This window comes from Adiantum capillus-veneris, unplaced genomic scaffold (assembly GCF_014529385.1).
Source record: "Adiantum capillus-veneris isolate H3 unplaced genomic scaffold, ASM1452938v2 Hic_scaffold_276, whole genome shotgun sequence".
NCBI lineage: Eukaryota > Viridiplantae > Streptophyta > Polypodiopsida > Polypodiales > Pteridaceae > Adiantum > Adiantum capillus-veneris.
This window is the reverse complement of record NW_028221404.1, coordinates 122291-139393: the sequence shown is the minus strand read 5'-3', so window position 1 is coordinate 139393 and position 17103 is coordinate 122291. Positions and strand designations below refer to the sequence as shown.

At 41.5% G+C, this 17103-nt stretch overlaps 1 protein-coding gene across 1 annotated transcript; it reads right to left on the bottom strand.

Annotated features, from left to right (window-relative positions):
- Nucleotides 1-1120: 1120 nt before the first annotated feature.
- Nucleotides 1121-4282, bottom strand: LOC147417329 (uncharacterized). The gene is made up of 7 exons (XM_086507709.1): nt 4126-4282; nt 3249-3798; nt 2985-3090; nt 2528-2581; nt 2261-2329; nt 2083-2161; nt 1121-1346 (listed from the first exon to the last, which is right to left on the bottom strand). The coding sequence occupies exons 1-7, from the start codon at nt 4220-4222 to the stop codon at nt 1249-1251; spliced, it is 1053 nt and encodes a 350-aa protein (XP_086363835.1). The 5' UTR covers nt 4223-4282; the 3' UTR covers nt 1121-1248.
- Nucleotides 4283-17103: the final 12821 nt, after the last annotated feature.

The window sequence follows — 17103 nt, the reverse complement described above, 5'->3', positions numbered from 1 at the left end:
TGCAATAATCACCTCTCGCTCTGCGTCCCAGTTGCTCTCTCTCTCTCTCTCTCGCATGATTCCCATCTCCCTCAATCACTTAAATCGATGCTGGCCACTTTTTGAAAAACAGAGTGCACCCATAACTTTCAATGCTCATGGGTGGCCACAAACCTAAGATGCTAGGAGCAAGGATGCGCTGACTATAAGTAAGCCCTTGAACTCAGATGGCACGGTCTGCTAGAGGCTAGACGATGGAGATCCTAAGATGCAAGTGTAGAAGAAGAGCTCTCTCTCTCTCTCTCTCTCTCTCTCTCTCTCTCTCTCTCTCTCTCTCTCACACACACACACACACACACACACACACACACACACACACAAAATATGTGTGACCTAAAGATTTCTCTACTGCATAATGTCGTAGCTAAGGGCAAAGGTTTCTCTACTACGTGAAGTCATAGCTGGATTTCTCAGGGCGAGGCAAAACATGTGCTCGTAGAACTTACGAGAGCTATTGAATTTATGCAGAAAATGCTTGTTAAGGCCAACATGAAAATCCAAGAAAGGTTGGGGTGTAGTATATGGAGGTAGATTAGGAGCAACAAGGGATTTGGAAAGTTAATGTAATCTATTTTGCAAGGACCCCAATCTCATTACTTCATCATGGAGGTTGTAAGAGAAAAGAGGGACCAAACATTAATTTCGAGCACATGTAATAATATAGTCTTGAAAAAAAATCTTACTCAATATCCTTTGAGAGAAAACATGAGATTGTCATCCACTTAGTGTCACTTGTAACTTTCTCACGAGTGCTCACTAAATCACTCACCAATCAAACATTTGCCTTAGCCCTTTGGGTAGGCCAAAAAGAGAATCTTCTAAAGTAATTACCGCATAACTTTCAATTTAGACAGAATAATTAGTAGGAGTCATGTCAACCAATGATGGAGTGACTTAAACAAGTTTAAAATAACTTTTGTAAGTACAAATATATATATATATATATATATAACTCAAGAACTCATCTATGTTTTAACATCTTTTCTAATCCACAAGACCATGATTGTGAATATTATTACCACACATCACACGTGAAGAACTCATCTATGTTTAACATCTTTTCTAATCCACAAGACCATGATTGTGAATATTATCACCACACATCACACGTGATTAATTTTATTGGCAAAGGTGCGCGTCCAACAAAGGTCCGTACATCATGGAACGATATTTATTTCAGTCCATTGGCTTAGTCATGAGGATTTGCATCTAGAACTTCAACTCCACAGGAGCATTTTTAGGGTTGGAGTGTAGGAACTTGGGATAGTTGTTCAACTTGTGAGTCACCTTGTTATAGTAGGCATGGTCTGTCATGTAAACAAAGAAAACAAGGTGCTAGGTTAGTTATACCAAGACATTAGGATTTAACCTAATGAATGTTGATTGCACACACACACATATATATATCTAAACTAACATAATATGACAAAAGGGAGTCCCCTTTGCTGCGAGATGAAGGATAAATTCCAAATTCCAAAAGTAAGATTGACTCTTGGACACGTAATAAAGAGGGAGAGAGACAGAGAGAGAGGCCACGGAAGGCGATCGACTGTACTAGTATATTTATATATGTATGTGTGTGTGTGTGTGTGTATAGTGTAGTATGCACCATTTTGAGTGTGAGAATCGTGGCGAAATAGTGAGAGAGTAAACATTTAAATTTACGTAAAGACAAAATTACCAAAATACCCCTCTAATTTGTGGAAATTTCCAATATACCCCTCAAATTTGAAAAATTCCCAAAATATCCCCTATAATATTTTGTCAAAAATGCCCTTCAAATTTTCCAAAATATCTCTTGATAGGAGACTAAACATCTCTAGAGATCACAATTTTTTTTGTAGGTTTTCATAAGAAGATTTATTGTCTATCATTGCAAGATGTTAAAATCAAAATTCGAGTTGGGAATGCAGGCTTTCACAGACATGGATACTTTTAAGAATCTTTTAAATTTGAGAGGTATTTTAAGAATTTCCACAAATTAGAGGGATATTTTGGTGATTTTTCCTTACATAAAATTGTGTCATGAAGCTAAGATCGTACCTGACGTAGGAATTCCACCAAAAAGAGTTTGTATATTGTCGGCTGGCACTCCGTTGGCGTCAAAATATAATGCTAAACACTGCAAGGCTCATCAACGATCATTAAGGCTAAGTAAATCAAATGGTGGAGCACTTTAAAATGAAGAATAATATACACACAACCATCCGGATATAAGTACCTGTTGCTGCACTGTATAAGCAACCATAAGCACGGATGTTTTAATCGCATTTGTTTGTATTATGTTAGGCTACATGAAGAGCAACAAGTATCATTAAATAAATTAGCCCACGCGTGAAGATTAAAATGTCAATATCATTATGTTAAGACCCATGAGCCTGGAAGAAGCTGCGGTAGGCAACGAGACAGAGACAGAGACAGAGAGAGAGAGAGAGAGAGAGAGAGAGAGAGAGAGAGAGAGAGAGAACCAACTACAGAGTTTTCGTACCGGACAGCCCTGCTGTACGTCGACCCCTTCTGCTTTCCATGCCGCATGCCTATCCTATATAGGCACAAGAAGATTTAAAAATTTTCTCATGTAGGAAAATGGAGTCTTTTTCGGTGTTTTCCATACAATGCATAACATCATGAGCTTCTACTCGAGAGGCACCACATACCTAGCTAGGTACGATTGGGTGCAGGGATCCCTGGCTCTAGCCCCCCCCCACTGGCCAGGGGTCCCATGCCCCCAATCGTACCTAGCTAGGTATGTGGTGCCTCCCTCACAGAAGCTCATGATGTTGAGGTAAGTCACAATGTGAGAAATATTGTGAGAATCTGTCCAAAACTTCTTGTGATATAATAGCAACCCACGGAGAGAGAAAGTCATGTATATTGGATAGCAGTCTAAGCTAACTAACATATGAGTGAGAGAGAGAGAGAGAGAGAGAGAGAGAGAGAGATACCACGTATGGCTCTGATCCGGAGTTTACTGGAAACAAAGTATAAAGTATGGCATCCTTTTTCTTACTCTCTCGGAAGAAGCCGGTTTCAATGAGCGCACGAAATGGACTGCAGGTAACACGACACGACGCCCAGTAGAGAGATGAGAGACGGAGAATCCAGCAAGCAAAAGAAAGAAAAAAAGATGGCAGGGAGAGAGCGATGATGAACTCCACAAGTGCTTAGATTACAGGAGGTGTGAGCGGAAATGAATTAAGCAAAATTACCCCAAGCCATAGCCACCGGCAAACATGAGGACTGACTCGGCAGCTTCGATGTCACTCATATTAAAGCCATTGGACTCCGAGTCGCAGGTAGAGATGACCACACGAACACCGGGCTTGCTGTTGATGAGCTTATTGGCAATCGTGTCTGGCACATCCTCGATCAAGAACTCCAGGTCCGTACCATTGGAGGGAGGTGATGCGATGAAGAAAGCGCTGGGGCTGACAAACTGGCTCTCTACTGGAAGTATGTTCACATACTGGCCAGGTGTCTTGTACCACTTGACCACCTCTGATCCTGGCAATACGTTCAAAGCTACATTGAAATACCCCCCACTCTTTGAAGCTGGCTCCACCTTCTTCACCACCCCAATAGATACTGCCCGCACCACGGCCGCCCCTGCAGCCCGCCGCCGTTCAGCCAACAAGCACCCTTCTTCTGCACTGCGCAACGGCGTGCCAAGGAGAGTACGTCTCGCTCGCAGCAGCCGACTCGGCCCCACGGCGGCTGCTGTTCCAGCATTCCTTAGGGACGTACGCGGCATGCTTAATCCTGAGCCAAATTAAACGTCCAGACTCCAGACGGTTGGCAATTGTAGTTGAAATTGTATGCAGTGAAGTAAGGTCTTAATCATAATAATTATATTCGAAAGGGCAGACCCGAAAGGGTGCTGCCGCTCATGTATTTAAACACACGCTCCCACACGATCTAACACAACCAAAACACACACACATTGAATCAATCTCTTTCTCTCTCTCTCGCGCGCGATTAAGATTGATCTCTCTTAATGAAACAATAATCAATAATCAACGCTATCACACCTCTACAACATGATTGAGCAACTACATATTAATTGAGCTAGTAGTGATAGTTGTGTACCAGCTTGCAGAACCGCACCATGGGCGGCATGACTAGTGCGCTGCCTCGCAAGAGTGCGAATATTGACCAAAGAAGATGAAGAGGAGCTCATAGCCATGGTCTCTACTATCAGAGTTTAGTGTAGAAATGGATATATGCAGGATGGTGTTATATGGACGCCTGTATATATAGTAGCTGGAGTGTATACGCCTGGCGCAGAGGCCAGGTACTGCTGCATGGGCCCGCAGGGCCACTGGTTGCTAATACCAATGCTTATCTCTAAGAAAATCATCACGTGATCAGTGGTGTGGTCCAACTGTCTCTTCACTTTGCTCTTTGGGCTCTCAGCTCTCCGAGCAGTGTTTGGGAAAATGGTTTTTCTAGTACGCATTAATCTTTTTTCTCTTCTCTCTTCTCTTGTGCTCCCTAAATAGTCCAATCGCTCTCACCTGCACGGACACCGTACTCATTTATTTTTATCTCCTCCACTCTATCGAGTCTCCACGCGCCCTGCCATGACGCCGGTACGAGAAAAGAAAACATCACATAAGCATGGTCCGTTTCTTTCCACAGGAAATTGTACACCTTAGACAAGATTCATACTCGCTTTACTTACTCGCTCTCCCTTCATTTTATTCAATTCTTTCCGAGATTCCTTCCAAACTCCAGCATAATATCTTCACTCTCCAAAAAAGAAACATCAGACTAACCAACTAACCTCTCATAACCAACTAACCTCCCACGCTATCCTACAATACCATCTCAAATTTTTAATTTAAAAAAAGTGTTAACATGATCTGTGCCTGCATCTTCACGAGCCAATGCAACCAATCCTCGTCCAACAGCCAGCCGCGATCTATCCCCCGCCTTCACCGCCAACTTGCGGACTTGCCGTTTATCCAAATTCTCTCCCGTTAAATGCACCTCGCCTCGCATCAGCCCGTTTTATTGAATTTATTCCAATTTTGCATCTCATGAGATTCTCCCTTTCTTTTTTATTTTCCAAAAATCGTATCACTTACTAAGTGCACTTTTAAAACAAAGTTAAAGTTCACTATGGCCTACATAAGGTTATGAGAAGAATTTAGTAATAAAAGATTTCTTTGTGAGAGAAAACGAGAAAGTGACATTAATTTTTTAAAACATTTGTTAGCATGATAAAATATCATGTTTCTTGAAAAAGTGTAACAATAAACTATTCAAACTACAATCTATGTCAAAAACATAAAAATTGATGTCTGAAAAGCCATTTGAAAGCATTGTAGCAACTTGAGAAAAAAAAGGTGGAAGGACGAGAAAGATTGTATGTGACCCAATATTCAATGGTCCTCTTTAAAGAGAGAGGTACACAAACGTAACACTTGTTACAAAGACCTAGAAGAAATATTAAAAAAGATTTTTTTTTGCCATGTGACACTAATCCAGAAGATTTATCCAATGCACCAAAAACCCAATGCTTTACTAAGGACTCCTCTTGTAGTACAAAAACTTTATTATTTCACAAGATTCCCACCTCCCATCCTCATCCTTAGATTCTCCCACCCTTCCCTTAGTACCTATATCCTCCTCCCCTCCATGATTTCTCATCTCCTCCACCTACCCTTGTATCTATCACGCATGCTACTTCGGCCCTATTTACTCAACCTCTGAATGCTTGATAACACATGCATACCGAGCCTCACACTTTTGCAAACCTGACTAATTATGTCATCTGACGTGATCCCTACTGGTTTTCAATTAAATAACCAGCTAGGATTCTACTAGAATTTGTAAAATTTATATCCTTCTCACAAAACAAGGTGAAAATTCACTATGGCCTACATAAGGCTATCGAGAGAAATTTCATAATAAATGAAAATTTACTATGGATTACATAAGACTATTGAGAATAATTTCATAATTAGAGACTCCTTTGCCAGAAAGGAAAATAAAAAGTGACAGTAGTATTTCATAACATGTGGTATCACAATACAATATACTTTTTAAAAAAAAGTGTAACATTAAACTATTTAAAGTACAATCTATCTCAAAAGCATAAAAAACAAGTGAAAGGGTCACGGTGGCTTTCTATAACAATAAAAAATTGATAAAATCATTAGGTTGAGTTTAACTAGAATTATATAAGGTAAAACATTACTCAAGAATATCTCTTTTATTAAAGGACTGAGTTTCCTCCTTGCAAAGAAGCAAACCGGAAATAATAGTCGAATTTTTGAATTTGTAAGATTTTTGAACTAAGTTCTCACATACTTCACCATTTTTTCTTTCCTTTACCATGGTATGCTCACTTAGTGTGTATATATATATGTGTGTGTGTAAAATAAATAAATATATGTATGTGTGTATGTATGTGTATGTATAGAATTTACTAGAACTATGCAAGGTGAATTAGCTTCACTTTAGCATTCTAAAATAATAGAATGCAAGCGAAGTCAAGCCGTGTAAGGATATGAAATGAAAGGTGAAATAGAAACATTCCTTTAATATTTTAAAATGGAATTAACATTTAAGGTAAGTCTCCGTCATGCCTAACCCAACTCAATACTAAGGCTTCTTTTAGAAAGCCAATAATGTTTGTCACAACACTCAATGTTACTCTTTAAAGAGAGAGGTACACAAAGTGTGAACACCCTCTCACAAAGGCTTAAAAGAAACAATTTAAACAATTGTGGACCGTTGGAAAAAGCCTACGAATTAGTATCACATGGCAAAAAACTTTCTTTTTTAATATTTCTTCTAAGTCTTTGTGAGAGATGTTGACATTTGTGTACGTCTCTCTTTAAAGAGGGCCATTGAGCATTGGTTTAGTCATTGTTTTTTATGCTTTTGAAATATATAGTAATCTAAATAAGTGGCATTGTTACAATTGTTTCCAATTTAAAAATGTAATACTCTACTATTGTGATAAACACTAGGAAAATCTCTAGTTGTTTACCATGGTCTTTTACCGTGTTTTGTAGAGAGAAGGTCCAAACTCACTTGGAGAGGGAAGAGAGAGGAGGGCGGGGGGATTTTGTTTTGTATTTAAACTATTACCACAACTATTTTCACTATTAGTATCGCGTTTATTACCTCAGTTATTACCGTTGATATAATTATCGCGCTTATTTTTCAGGGAAAATTTAGAGCCTAAACTTTCAAACTTTGGCTTAACCCCCCCCCCCCCAAAATTTTGGGGTTTCTCTTCTCTAAAAAAAATTAAAGAATATTATATGATATTTTCAAATTTACAAAAGAAAAGAGAAAGAAAGAGGAAGAGGGAGGAGAGAGGATAGAGAAAGAGGGGGGCGGGGGGGGGATAATAAAATTACATTTGGTTACAACTAAAATAATCACTCTCACTTGATTTACATAATTGAGGATGTTCACAAAAATAGAGAGAGGAAGAGAGGAAGAGAGAGATGAATAGATTACATGACCAAAAATTTGCATAACTTAAAGTATGCAAAATGTTTATGAATCATCTTCCAAAAGATCATTACATGAAGCATCATCCAATTCTAAGTCCATGGCTCCTAAATCAATAAAGAGAGAAATGGAATTATCGTTTGTGGATGCATTGGCTTCATCATCTTGGAATTCGTCATCCTCCATCTCATCATCTTCATCATCATTACAATCATCCTCACTAAGACTTGCCACCGTCGGACTTGATTCATCGACCTCCTTCTCCTCTATCTCCACCTCATCCGAAGTTGGAGGTGGAAGAGGGTCGAAGATGGTTTTGACTTCATTAGTGGAAAAAATGGTTCTCCCCCGAGGTGTTACAGGAATTACAAACCAAAGTTTTGGTTGGTGGATTGCTGGGATATAGATGACCTATAAAAGAGAAGCTCAAAGTGAGTAACATTCGGATAATTAATGCTACAAGCAAATAAGAATAAAAAAGGTAGTTGTCACTCACTTGCTCACAATTGCGCGGTAAAACTAAATTGTCATACCTCCCTGTGTGATGCACAGTAGAGTCCACTATGTAGAGGCCATTCTCATGTTGTCTAGACACATTTGCAAACCACTTGCACTCCAAGATGAAGGTTCTAAAATTAACCTTTAGTATCCTCTCAATAATTCCACAGTACCTAGCTTCATCACCGTCTGTGTCAAAGTTGCCCATGATGGCACAATCCATGGTGGTTCTACGCTCGTCAATGTGGCACGTACGAAAGTGACGACCCTTTGACCACATAGAGTTAAAGGAAAGGCACTACAATATAGGAAAATATCTTTTATTAAATACAAAGATAAAATCAAGAAAAAAAATTACACTATGGTTTAGGTATATGAGTACTCTACCTTTGGTATGCAGCTTCGTACATACTCCCATTTTTTGTTGGTGATGTCTTCTCTGTGCGCTTTTGCTTCCGTCATTCTCTCATGAACCCACTCCGCACTAATGAGATATGGAAAACATGCAAGGTGTCTAGGCAATGGGGGTGCCCTCCTTTCTCCATGTGCTTGTTTCCATGCTTCTCTCTCTTGCAAACGCCTTGCCTTTGCCACTATCCATAAGTCCACCCACTTGGTCATAATATTTGCATTAAGAATACAAAAGTTATTGACTACTCGGAATAGATTCATATCCATGTTAAATAGTTTTTCCTTTCCACTTGGCAATTGTGAAGTCATCCTTGCATCTTCCTCGTCTGACCACATGCGAGGCATTGAAGGATCAACTTGTGCCAAATACTCTGAGATGTAAACAAATGCCTCTTGCATGATCCACCCTTCGGCCATACATGCCTTTGGTTGAGATCGTAGCCGCACAAAATATTTGAGACTCTTTAAAAACCTCTCTAAGAAGAACATACATCGTGTGTGCACTACTCCACATATAGAAATCTCCTCCACCACGTGAACCAAGAGATGGATTTGACTAAGAAGGATCGATCGAGGAAATGCATCCTCAATGGCACACATAGTTTTTGTTGCAAGTGTTTGAGCAGCATGGATAGCATCTATTTCAATTTCCTTGGAGGTCACTGGAAATTGAGGTCACAAATCTGCAAGAAAACACACAAGGATACACCAAGTGCTAGTTGAGATTATTGTGTACATAAAAAAAGTGTAGTTGAGTGGAGTCCTTCTTGCCAATAATTTGGTCCCATAGTGTTTGGGCTACATTCTTGAATATGTGCATGGGATCCAAGAGGTGTTGTATTTTTAAGTCCTTCCAATATCACTACAAGAGGCTATTCATATTAGCGACGCTCACACAACGACGCTCAAAAAAAAATTTCCCGGCGTCGCTATGAGCGTCACAAATTTACGAGCGTCGTAAATTTACGAGTAAATTTGTGACTCTCATAGCAACGCCGGCTGGGCTAAAAAAATAACAGAGAGCGCCCAAAAACTCAGATCTCAGATCTGAGTTTTTCGGCGCCCTCAAGCAAGAGCAGGTAACGCTCTCCCTCTCTCTCTCTCTCTCTCTTTCTTCTCCACACACACACACACACACACACACACACACACACGAGGAGAGGAAGGAGAGCCAGGTATGCTCCTTCCCTCTCCTCACTCTCATGTTCCCTTCCCCTCTTTCTCTCTCCCTCTCTCTCTCTCTCTCTCACACACACACACACACACACACACACACATAGTGTTTTTGAGAGAGAGAGAGAGAGAGAGAGAGAGAGAGAGAGAGAGAGAGAGAGAGAGAGAGAGAGAAAGAGTACAAATATAAACAAAAACGCACACACATATACATAAACAAAGAATGCACACACATTGAGAGAGGAAAAGAGAGAGAGAGAGCATGCATAAACAAAAAACGCACACATTGAGAGAGGAAAAGAGAGAGAGAACATGCATAAACAAAAAACGCACACATTGAGAGAGGAAAAGAGAGAGAAAACATGCATAAACAAAAAAACGCACACACATTGAGAGAGAAAGAGAGAGAAACTAATTTAACGTCGTAGGAAACTAATTAAAATTAAAAGACCTAAAGATCTAGCCGAGGAGGAGTTGAACTCAAGACCTATTATTCAAGAGGGAAATGGCATAACCAATCTATCATACTTGGCATGGGTGATAGAAAGGTTATACCATTTATCTCTTTTTATTGGCACACACATCCACACACGCGCACACACACAAGAAGAAGAGAGTTATAACGTCATAGGAAACTATCCTAAAAGACATTAAAGATTAGGTTAGATGTAGACTTACGTTAAATTAGATTTAGGTTTATTTAAGTTAAATTAGATTAGATTTAGGTTTATTTTTAATTCGATTTACGTTTATTTATGCTAGATTTAGATTTACGTTATATTAGATTAGATTTAGGTCTCCATAGACTACGATGCCTGCATGAAGCGGGTGAAGAAAGCCCTCAATGGAATATAGGGTATTGCTGCCGTCACTCATGGTGGGCTCCGTCGATCCAAAAGTACTGGTGAAATGTCTTCAGAAGATAGGGAAGAAGGTGGATCTTCAGGGCGGCAAGAGTCACTACATCCCCGACACAATGACCATCTAGACAACCTCTAGTCATTCAATAGCAACTTCAAAGTTAGTAACAAGAGCAAGAACGGTCTAAAGGGCCAATTGCTGTCGTCAGATGTGGATGGAGATGAGGCAGCGTCACCGCCGGAAGTTAACTCTCACATCTTTAGTGATGAGAATGCCAACTCTTGCCGAGTTATGTGAAAAATTATGTGTTAAATCAGTTTTAAGGTTCTTATAATCCCTGTTAGTTTAGTTCTTTGTTTTTAATATAACATAATTTACGTTAGATTTAGATTTATGTTATATTAGATTAGACTTAGGTTTATTTAGGTTTACCCACACACACACACACACACACAAGAAGAAGAGAGTTTTAACGTCGTAGGAAACTATCCCAAAAGACGTTAAAGATTAGGTTAGATGTAGACTTACGTTAAATTAGATTTAGGTTTATTTTTAGTTAGATTTATGCTTATTTACGTTAGATCGAGTCCACGCAAGAATTACTTACGGTTTAGGGTTTAGAGTTAGACGAACAGTGAAAAGATCTACTATGAAAAGATGTTAAGATGCTGTGAAGTGCTACAGCTAGAGAAGAGGCAAAGGGGTTTTGTCCACTACATACAGTATCATGTAGACGTGGATCTGTAGATTTCTTGTACCCACAAATATAGGTATTGACCAATAAAGACGAGATTATAACCCGGTGGTTCTGATCTCCGTGCACCTCTAGACCGAGGTGTGCGGGGATTGGACATGACTAGAGAATGTGAGGTAAAGAGAGAGAGAGAGAGAGAGAGAGAGAGAGAGAGAGAGAGAGAGAGAGAGATAAGATGAAGAATGCCAATAGAATATTAAATTTGTTGTCCAGGTTATAAGATTTTTATCCTCATTATGAGTAGTGACGAGGATGTGGGACCGTCCAACCGAAACACCTATCTCTCAACGAGGGTCTTATGTCCTTGTAATCAATGCAAGCATGCTGTGCGACGGACAAGACGTGTTTCTTTGCAGCACGTTCGCGAATTTGGCGAGTTCGATCCATCTATTATAGATCGAGTTGTTGCCAATTATAACTCGTCGGACTCTGACGCTGGCCAACAAGCAGCAATCTTGCAACCCAATAGACGTGTTCGCAGGCGCTTTGGTCAAGCAGCATATGTGAGGCCACAAGATGTAGCCTCTGACAGCTCGGGGGATGATCATGCAGAGCACATTCCCAACGAGGCAATGTTTGAGCCCGAGATGGATGAAATGATCGAGACGATCATGGATTCAGAAAGGCTTATCTATGATGATATGAAAAGTGAAGCCGATACGCCATTGTATAATGGAGCACGTATGTCTAGATTGAAAGCACTCCTGGTTCTTCTCAACATGCAGGCAAAGTTTGGATGGAGTGACACTAGCGTCACAGCGCTTTTCAGGTGATCTATTACAATTAGTTTACTTTAATAAAACTCTAAATGTATAATGATCTGATAGATTTTTACACGACTGTATCGTATTTTTATGTTGTGTAGATTGCTTAAAGAGCACATACTACCAGCTGACAATGTGATGCCAGATTCCCGAGATGAAGCAAGAAAGATTTTGCGAAACTTGGGGATGGATTACAATTCTATCCACGCTTGTCCTAATGACTGCATTCTTTTCAGAGGGGAATACATAGACATGGAGAAGTGTCCGAAATGTGATTTCGAAAGATATCGAGTAGATCTCCACGGGACAAAAATTCCACAAAAGGTTTTGCGACATTTTCCTCTGCTTCCTCGCATCAAGCATTTCTTCGAATGTAAGTCCATGGCCGCCCTAGCATCATGGCATGAGGAGAATAAATCTTCGGATGGTGTGCTACGAATTCCTGCAGATTGCGCAGCCTGGAAACATATAGATGGAACATGGTCGGATTTTGCCAGGGAAGCTCGAAATTTGCGCTTAGGCCTGGCTATGGATGGCGTAAATCCATTTGGTCAAAGATCAACATCTTACAGTGTATGGCCCGTTGTCATCGTCAACTACAACATTCCCCCGTGGTTGACTACGAAGAAGGGGCACCTATGGCTAAGCTTGATTGTGCCAGGGCGATATAAAGTGGGGAATATGGATGTGTATCTTCGTCCACTATTGGAAGAGCTACAACAATTGTGGATTGGCATAGAGGTGGTGGATATGAGCCGACACACAGGACGACGGAATGCTTTGATCAGAGGCATTCTAATGTGGACCATGCATGACTATCCCGGGCTAACAGAATGCTCAGGTGATCTATTGACACTCCTCACTCAGACACTGTAAATCTTGTTTTTTCCCATAGTTGATCTATTATCATGTGTATACATGCAGGGCTTCAAACAAGCGGATACAGAGCATGTGTCACATGTGGACCTAGACTGAATGCACGTAGGGCGCCCTCACTGAAGAAGCAAATCTACGAAGGTCATCAAGCGTATCTTCCAGAGAATCATGTGTTACGCGACGGCTTTTTGGGAAGAGAGCCACCAAGGATGTCTGCACAAGCATGGTTAGAGCAGAAGGAGATGTGCGATGACGGATTGCCTCCAGGGATGAAGAGACTATCTCTATGGTACGAGTTACCATACTGGCCCCGACTCATGATCAATCACTTGCTCGATCCAATGCACATATTCAAGAATGTGGGTAATCTACTATGGGACCATTTGACCGGCAAGAAAGATACTTTGGGAGCCAGAGTTGACCTTAGAAATGTGGATCGTATGGAGCAATATTGGCCGCAAACAGCGTCTGATGGATCGATAAAACTCCCTAAAGCACCATGGATTTTCACAGGAGCCCAAGAACGCAAAGTAAAAGAGACCATTCGATCTTTGCGGACCCCCACTGGCGTAATGCACTCGCTCCGAACGTGTTTTACTAAAGAAGGAAAGCTTACCGGTTTGAAGTCACACGATTGGCATAAAATGTGTTAGGTACGTTCATAGTGGACTTTAATATCATTGCATAAAATGTGGACTTTAATATCATTGCTGCACATACTTTACAGTTTATTTTACCGGTTGCCATTGAGGGATGTTTGTCTCTCGACATCCGTAACACAATCTACAAACTTGCAAAGCTGGTGCAATGGATCTCACAAAAGGAGATCAACGTAGACTCCATACCATTCGCCAAACTAAATGCTGCGGAGCTTGTGTGCATGTTTGAGAAACATTTTCCTACTACCATGCTAACCATTCAGGTGCATCTTCTTGTTCACATAGTTGATGAGGTGGAAATAGCTGGCACAGTTCATTCCAGATGGATGTTCTTCTTAGAACGTTTCATGAAAACGCTTAAGGGATATGTGCGTCAAAAGGCACGTCCGGAGGGTAGCATGGCAGAAGGTTGGTTGGTATCAGAGTCCCTAGTGTACATTGGAGAGTGGCTAGACGGATTTGATAAAGCCCGGGACACGCTATGGCGAACCATAGATGATGAGCGCATATCTGGGATTGTCATGTGCAATCTCGGTGTTGAGAAGAAGATGACGAAAGATCTAGAGGCTAAAATCAACCGATTTTGCATGCTTCACAATCCAGTGATGCAAAAGTGGATTTCACAATATGAGGATGCAAAGCAAGAGCGACAAAGGGCACGAATCGAGTGGAGACGGGGAAGACGACCACCGATGCACTATCCGACGGTTCTGGAGAGCCTACCAACCTTCATGAGCTTAAGATGGTTGCACAACCAATGAAAAGCGCACAACAATGCGGTGACGAAGTGACTGAGGAAGAGTGGGAGTACTCTCGGGGTTGCGCGACCAAGGTAAGTTTGCAATGTACGACTAGCTAGTGACTTTATTTCTAAACGTTTGAACGGCCACTCATAATCTTTGTTCGTTGTAGTATAAGTCATACACAGCAGCATGGTGTAAAGGTCGACATTTTAGGGTGGAACGAATCGACAAAAAGCGTTTTACTCAAGATTGTGGAATCATGGCAAAATTTGAACAGTCTAGTCGACGACGTTCCTCTGATGCAGATCCTGTGGTGGCGGAACTCACTTACTTCGGCACGCTGCAAGAGATTTTGAGGATCGATTACAGAGGATTTTTTGTCGACTTGTTCGACGTGCAATGGTTCAAGATAATCATGGAGGGTCGCAACGCTACTGTGCGTAGAGGAGAGTCTGGTTTTCTTGAGGTGGATTCTACTAAGAAATGGACTGACCTAAGAGACACTTTCGTACTACCCGAGCATTGTGAACAAGTAAGTATGTAAATAGTTAACATCCCCCTTTTACAAGTTATGTGCTTGAAAGCTCTCATGTAAGTTATGTGGCTCTGGCAGGTAATATTTCATCCTACAAAGTCTACATCAAACTGGTGGTACGTCATAGAGGTAGCCCCTCGTAGTGCAAGGACGTATGAAGGCTACCATGTGCCAATCACAACGGCATCAATGGAGGAGATCAGAGAAGATGCTCAATCAGAAGCCGCTGCGGTGGTGCCAGACGAGCATCAAGATGCTACTACTCTATATGGGGTGCATGCAGAGGAGCTACAAAATGAAACAGAGGATATGTGTTTAAACGGAGAGCTCTATATAGATATAGGAAGTTATGCTGAGTTATGCGAGGATGAGAGAGAGATCTCTTAAAGCCACAAATATTGTATTTGAACAATTTTGCTCCGTGTTGTAAAAGCTCTGGCTCTCTAAGTACCTTCCATGGTGTATAACGCTCTTTTCTACTCGCGCTCACATCTTTTGATTGAAAATTCTGAGTTTTCGACTTGCCTCTTCTATCACTCAATTCATTGCGTCATTGTATTTATATGCGTCATTACGTCATTGTATTTAATGGTCTTTGCGTCATTGTCTACTCTATTCATTCAATATTAAGTTTAAATATTCGTGTGTTTAATGCAGGTATGGATGATGAGGAGTTTCTTTCTTCTTTGTCACCGCAGCAGAGACAGTGGTACGTGGAGCGTCATCGCTCTGGCGCATCATCGCGCGTTCCTACTCCATCCGCATCTCCCTCTCTTTCGGAGCATTCGGCGCGCTCCGAAGCTTCGGCGTCGACGAGACGAGCTTCACACTCGTCTAGACACCGGCGCTCTAGTGGTGGCGGTGGCGTTTGTTGTGGGGATTCCGCCACCGATGCCTCCACACCGCCTCGTGTTCGACGAGGCTCTTTACCCTCCCCTTCTTTGCCCGCCCCCACACCAGCCACAGCATCGCCATCTACGCCAGGTTTTGCACGGCTGACTGTTCCTAGCAGCTACACACCTCTACCTACTCCGCCAGGAGCCACCCCACTCGACACTCCTCGCTTCGGGGCCCAGACGCCGGTGGAGACACCTGACGTCCGTACCCCCATCGACACGCCGCTAGAGACCCCTGCCGGGACACCCAGGTTCACGCGTCACCGGCCAGAGGGCTTGCCTTACTCCGTCGACTTCAGCGGCGGCATCATCATGGATGATGACGGCAAGAAGGTGATCTCGCGCATGCGTGGTCTTTGCTCTCAGCTGTTTAGACACTCATACTAAACAAATGGAGTGAAGTACCAAGTGATTTAAAAAACAGAGTCATCAACATACTTCATGATGAGTTTCCCGTTCCAACACGGGATCAGCGCTTCAATGAAGACCTGATGAAGATTCGAATGCGCGAATACTGCAAACACAAGCGTTCCGAAGTGCAAAAAGCAATCAAGCATGGGTGGAACAGGCCAGATTGGCTGGCCAAAGAAGATTGGAAGAATGCGAAGAAAGCAGCGCGCGAGAATCCCGACAAGTGGAAGCAACAAAAGGATGCAGCCAGAGCGCGAGTAGAGGCAGGGAGCTCGCACCACTTGGGGAGCGGTGGATGGGCATCATTTGAGGCCGATTTTGTAAGTGTTTTCGCATTGCTCTTTATGTTCGATAGTTTAGGGTTTATGAGTTTTTTAATTTCTAACATAATGAATTCTTTGTATGTTTTGACAGTGGTCGATGACAGGACGTGATCCCACACCGTACGAGCGCGAGTACGCAGGCAGGAAGGGCTTAAACGCCCTGATGGACATTCTCAGTTCTCGCGGCGGCATGGTTAGTATTAGGGTTTACTCTTTTTCTATTTTTTGTATTGTTTTATAAATGTCGTTATATGTTTATACTTACTGAAAGCTGTCTTATTGTCTTTTTTTGCAGAATCCGACAGATACGCCGCTTGGACGCGATGAGACGTCTGACTAGACGACGTCAGTTAGAGCATTAGTTTAGGGTTTCTCATAGCTTATGTATCATGAGACGGATTTTATACGTCTTTTTGAACCATGTATATTATTACATTTGTCACCGCAGTTCATTTTGCCAATCAATTCTTTATGCCTATGATGTTGTACAATTGTCATTATTACATTTGCCAATCAATTCATTTTGCCTATGATGTGTACAATTGTCAATTTTATGCTTGTCAATTTGCAAACAATGCGTCTTGTGGGTGACTATTTTGGGTCTATTATCTACCCTTGCACTTTTTTTAAAAAGTGAATCAAGTACAATATGGTTGATGGGTGGCATGGCATTGAATGCCCTACCAC

Bases quoted from the DNA above. Each gene is read 5' to 3' on its own strand.
- LOC147417329 (XM_086507709.1), bottom strand. From the start codon at position 4,222: ATGGCTATGAGCTCCTCTTCATCTTCTTTGGTCAATATTCGCACTCTT. The intron at 3,091-3,248 runs GTAATTTTGCTT...TGTTACCTGCAG, and splicing joins GCCGGTGGCTATGGCTTGGG to TCCATTTCGTGCGCTCATTG. The intron at 2,330-2,527 runs GTACGAAAACTC...CTCTTCATGTAG, and splicing joins ACGTACAGCAGGGCTGTCCG to CCTAACATAATACAAACAAA.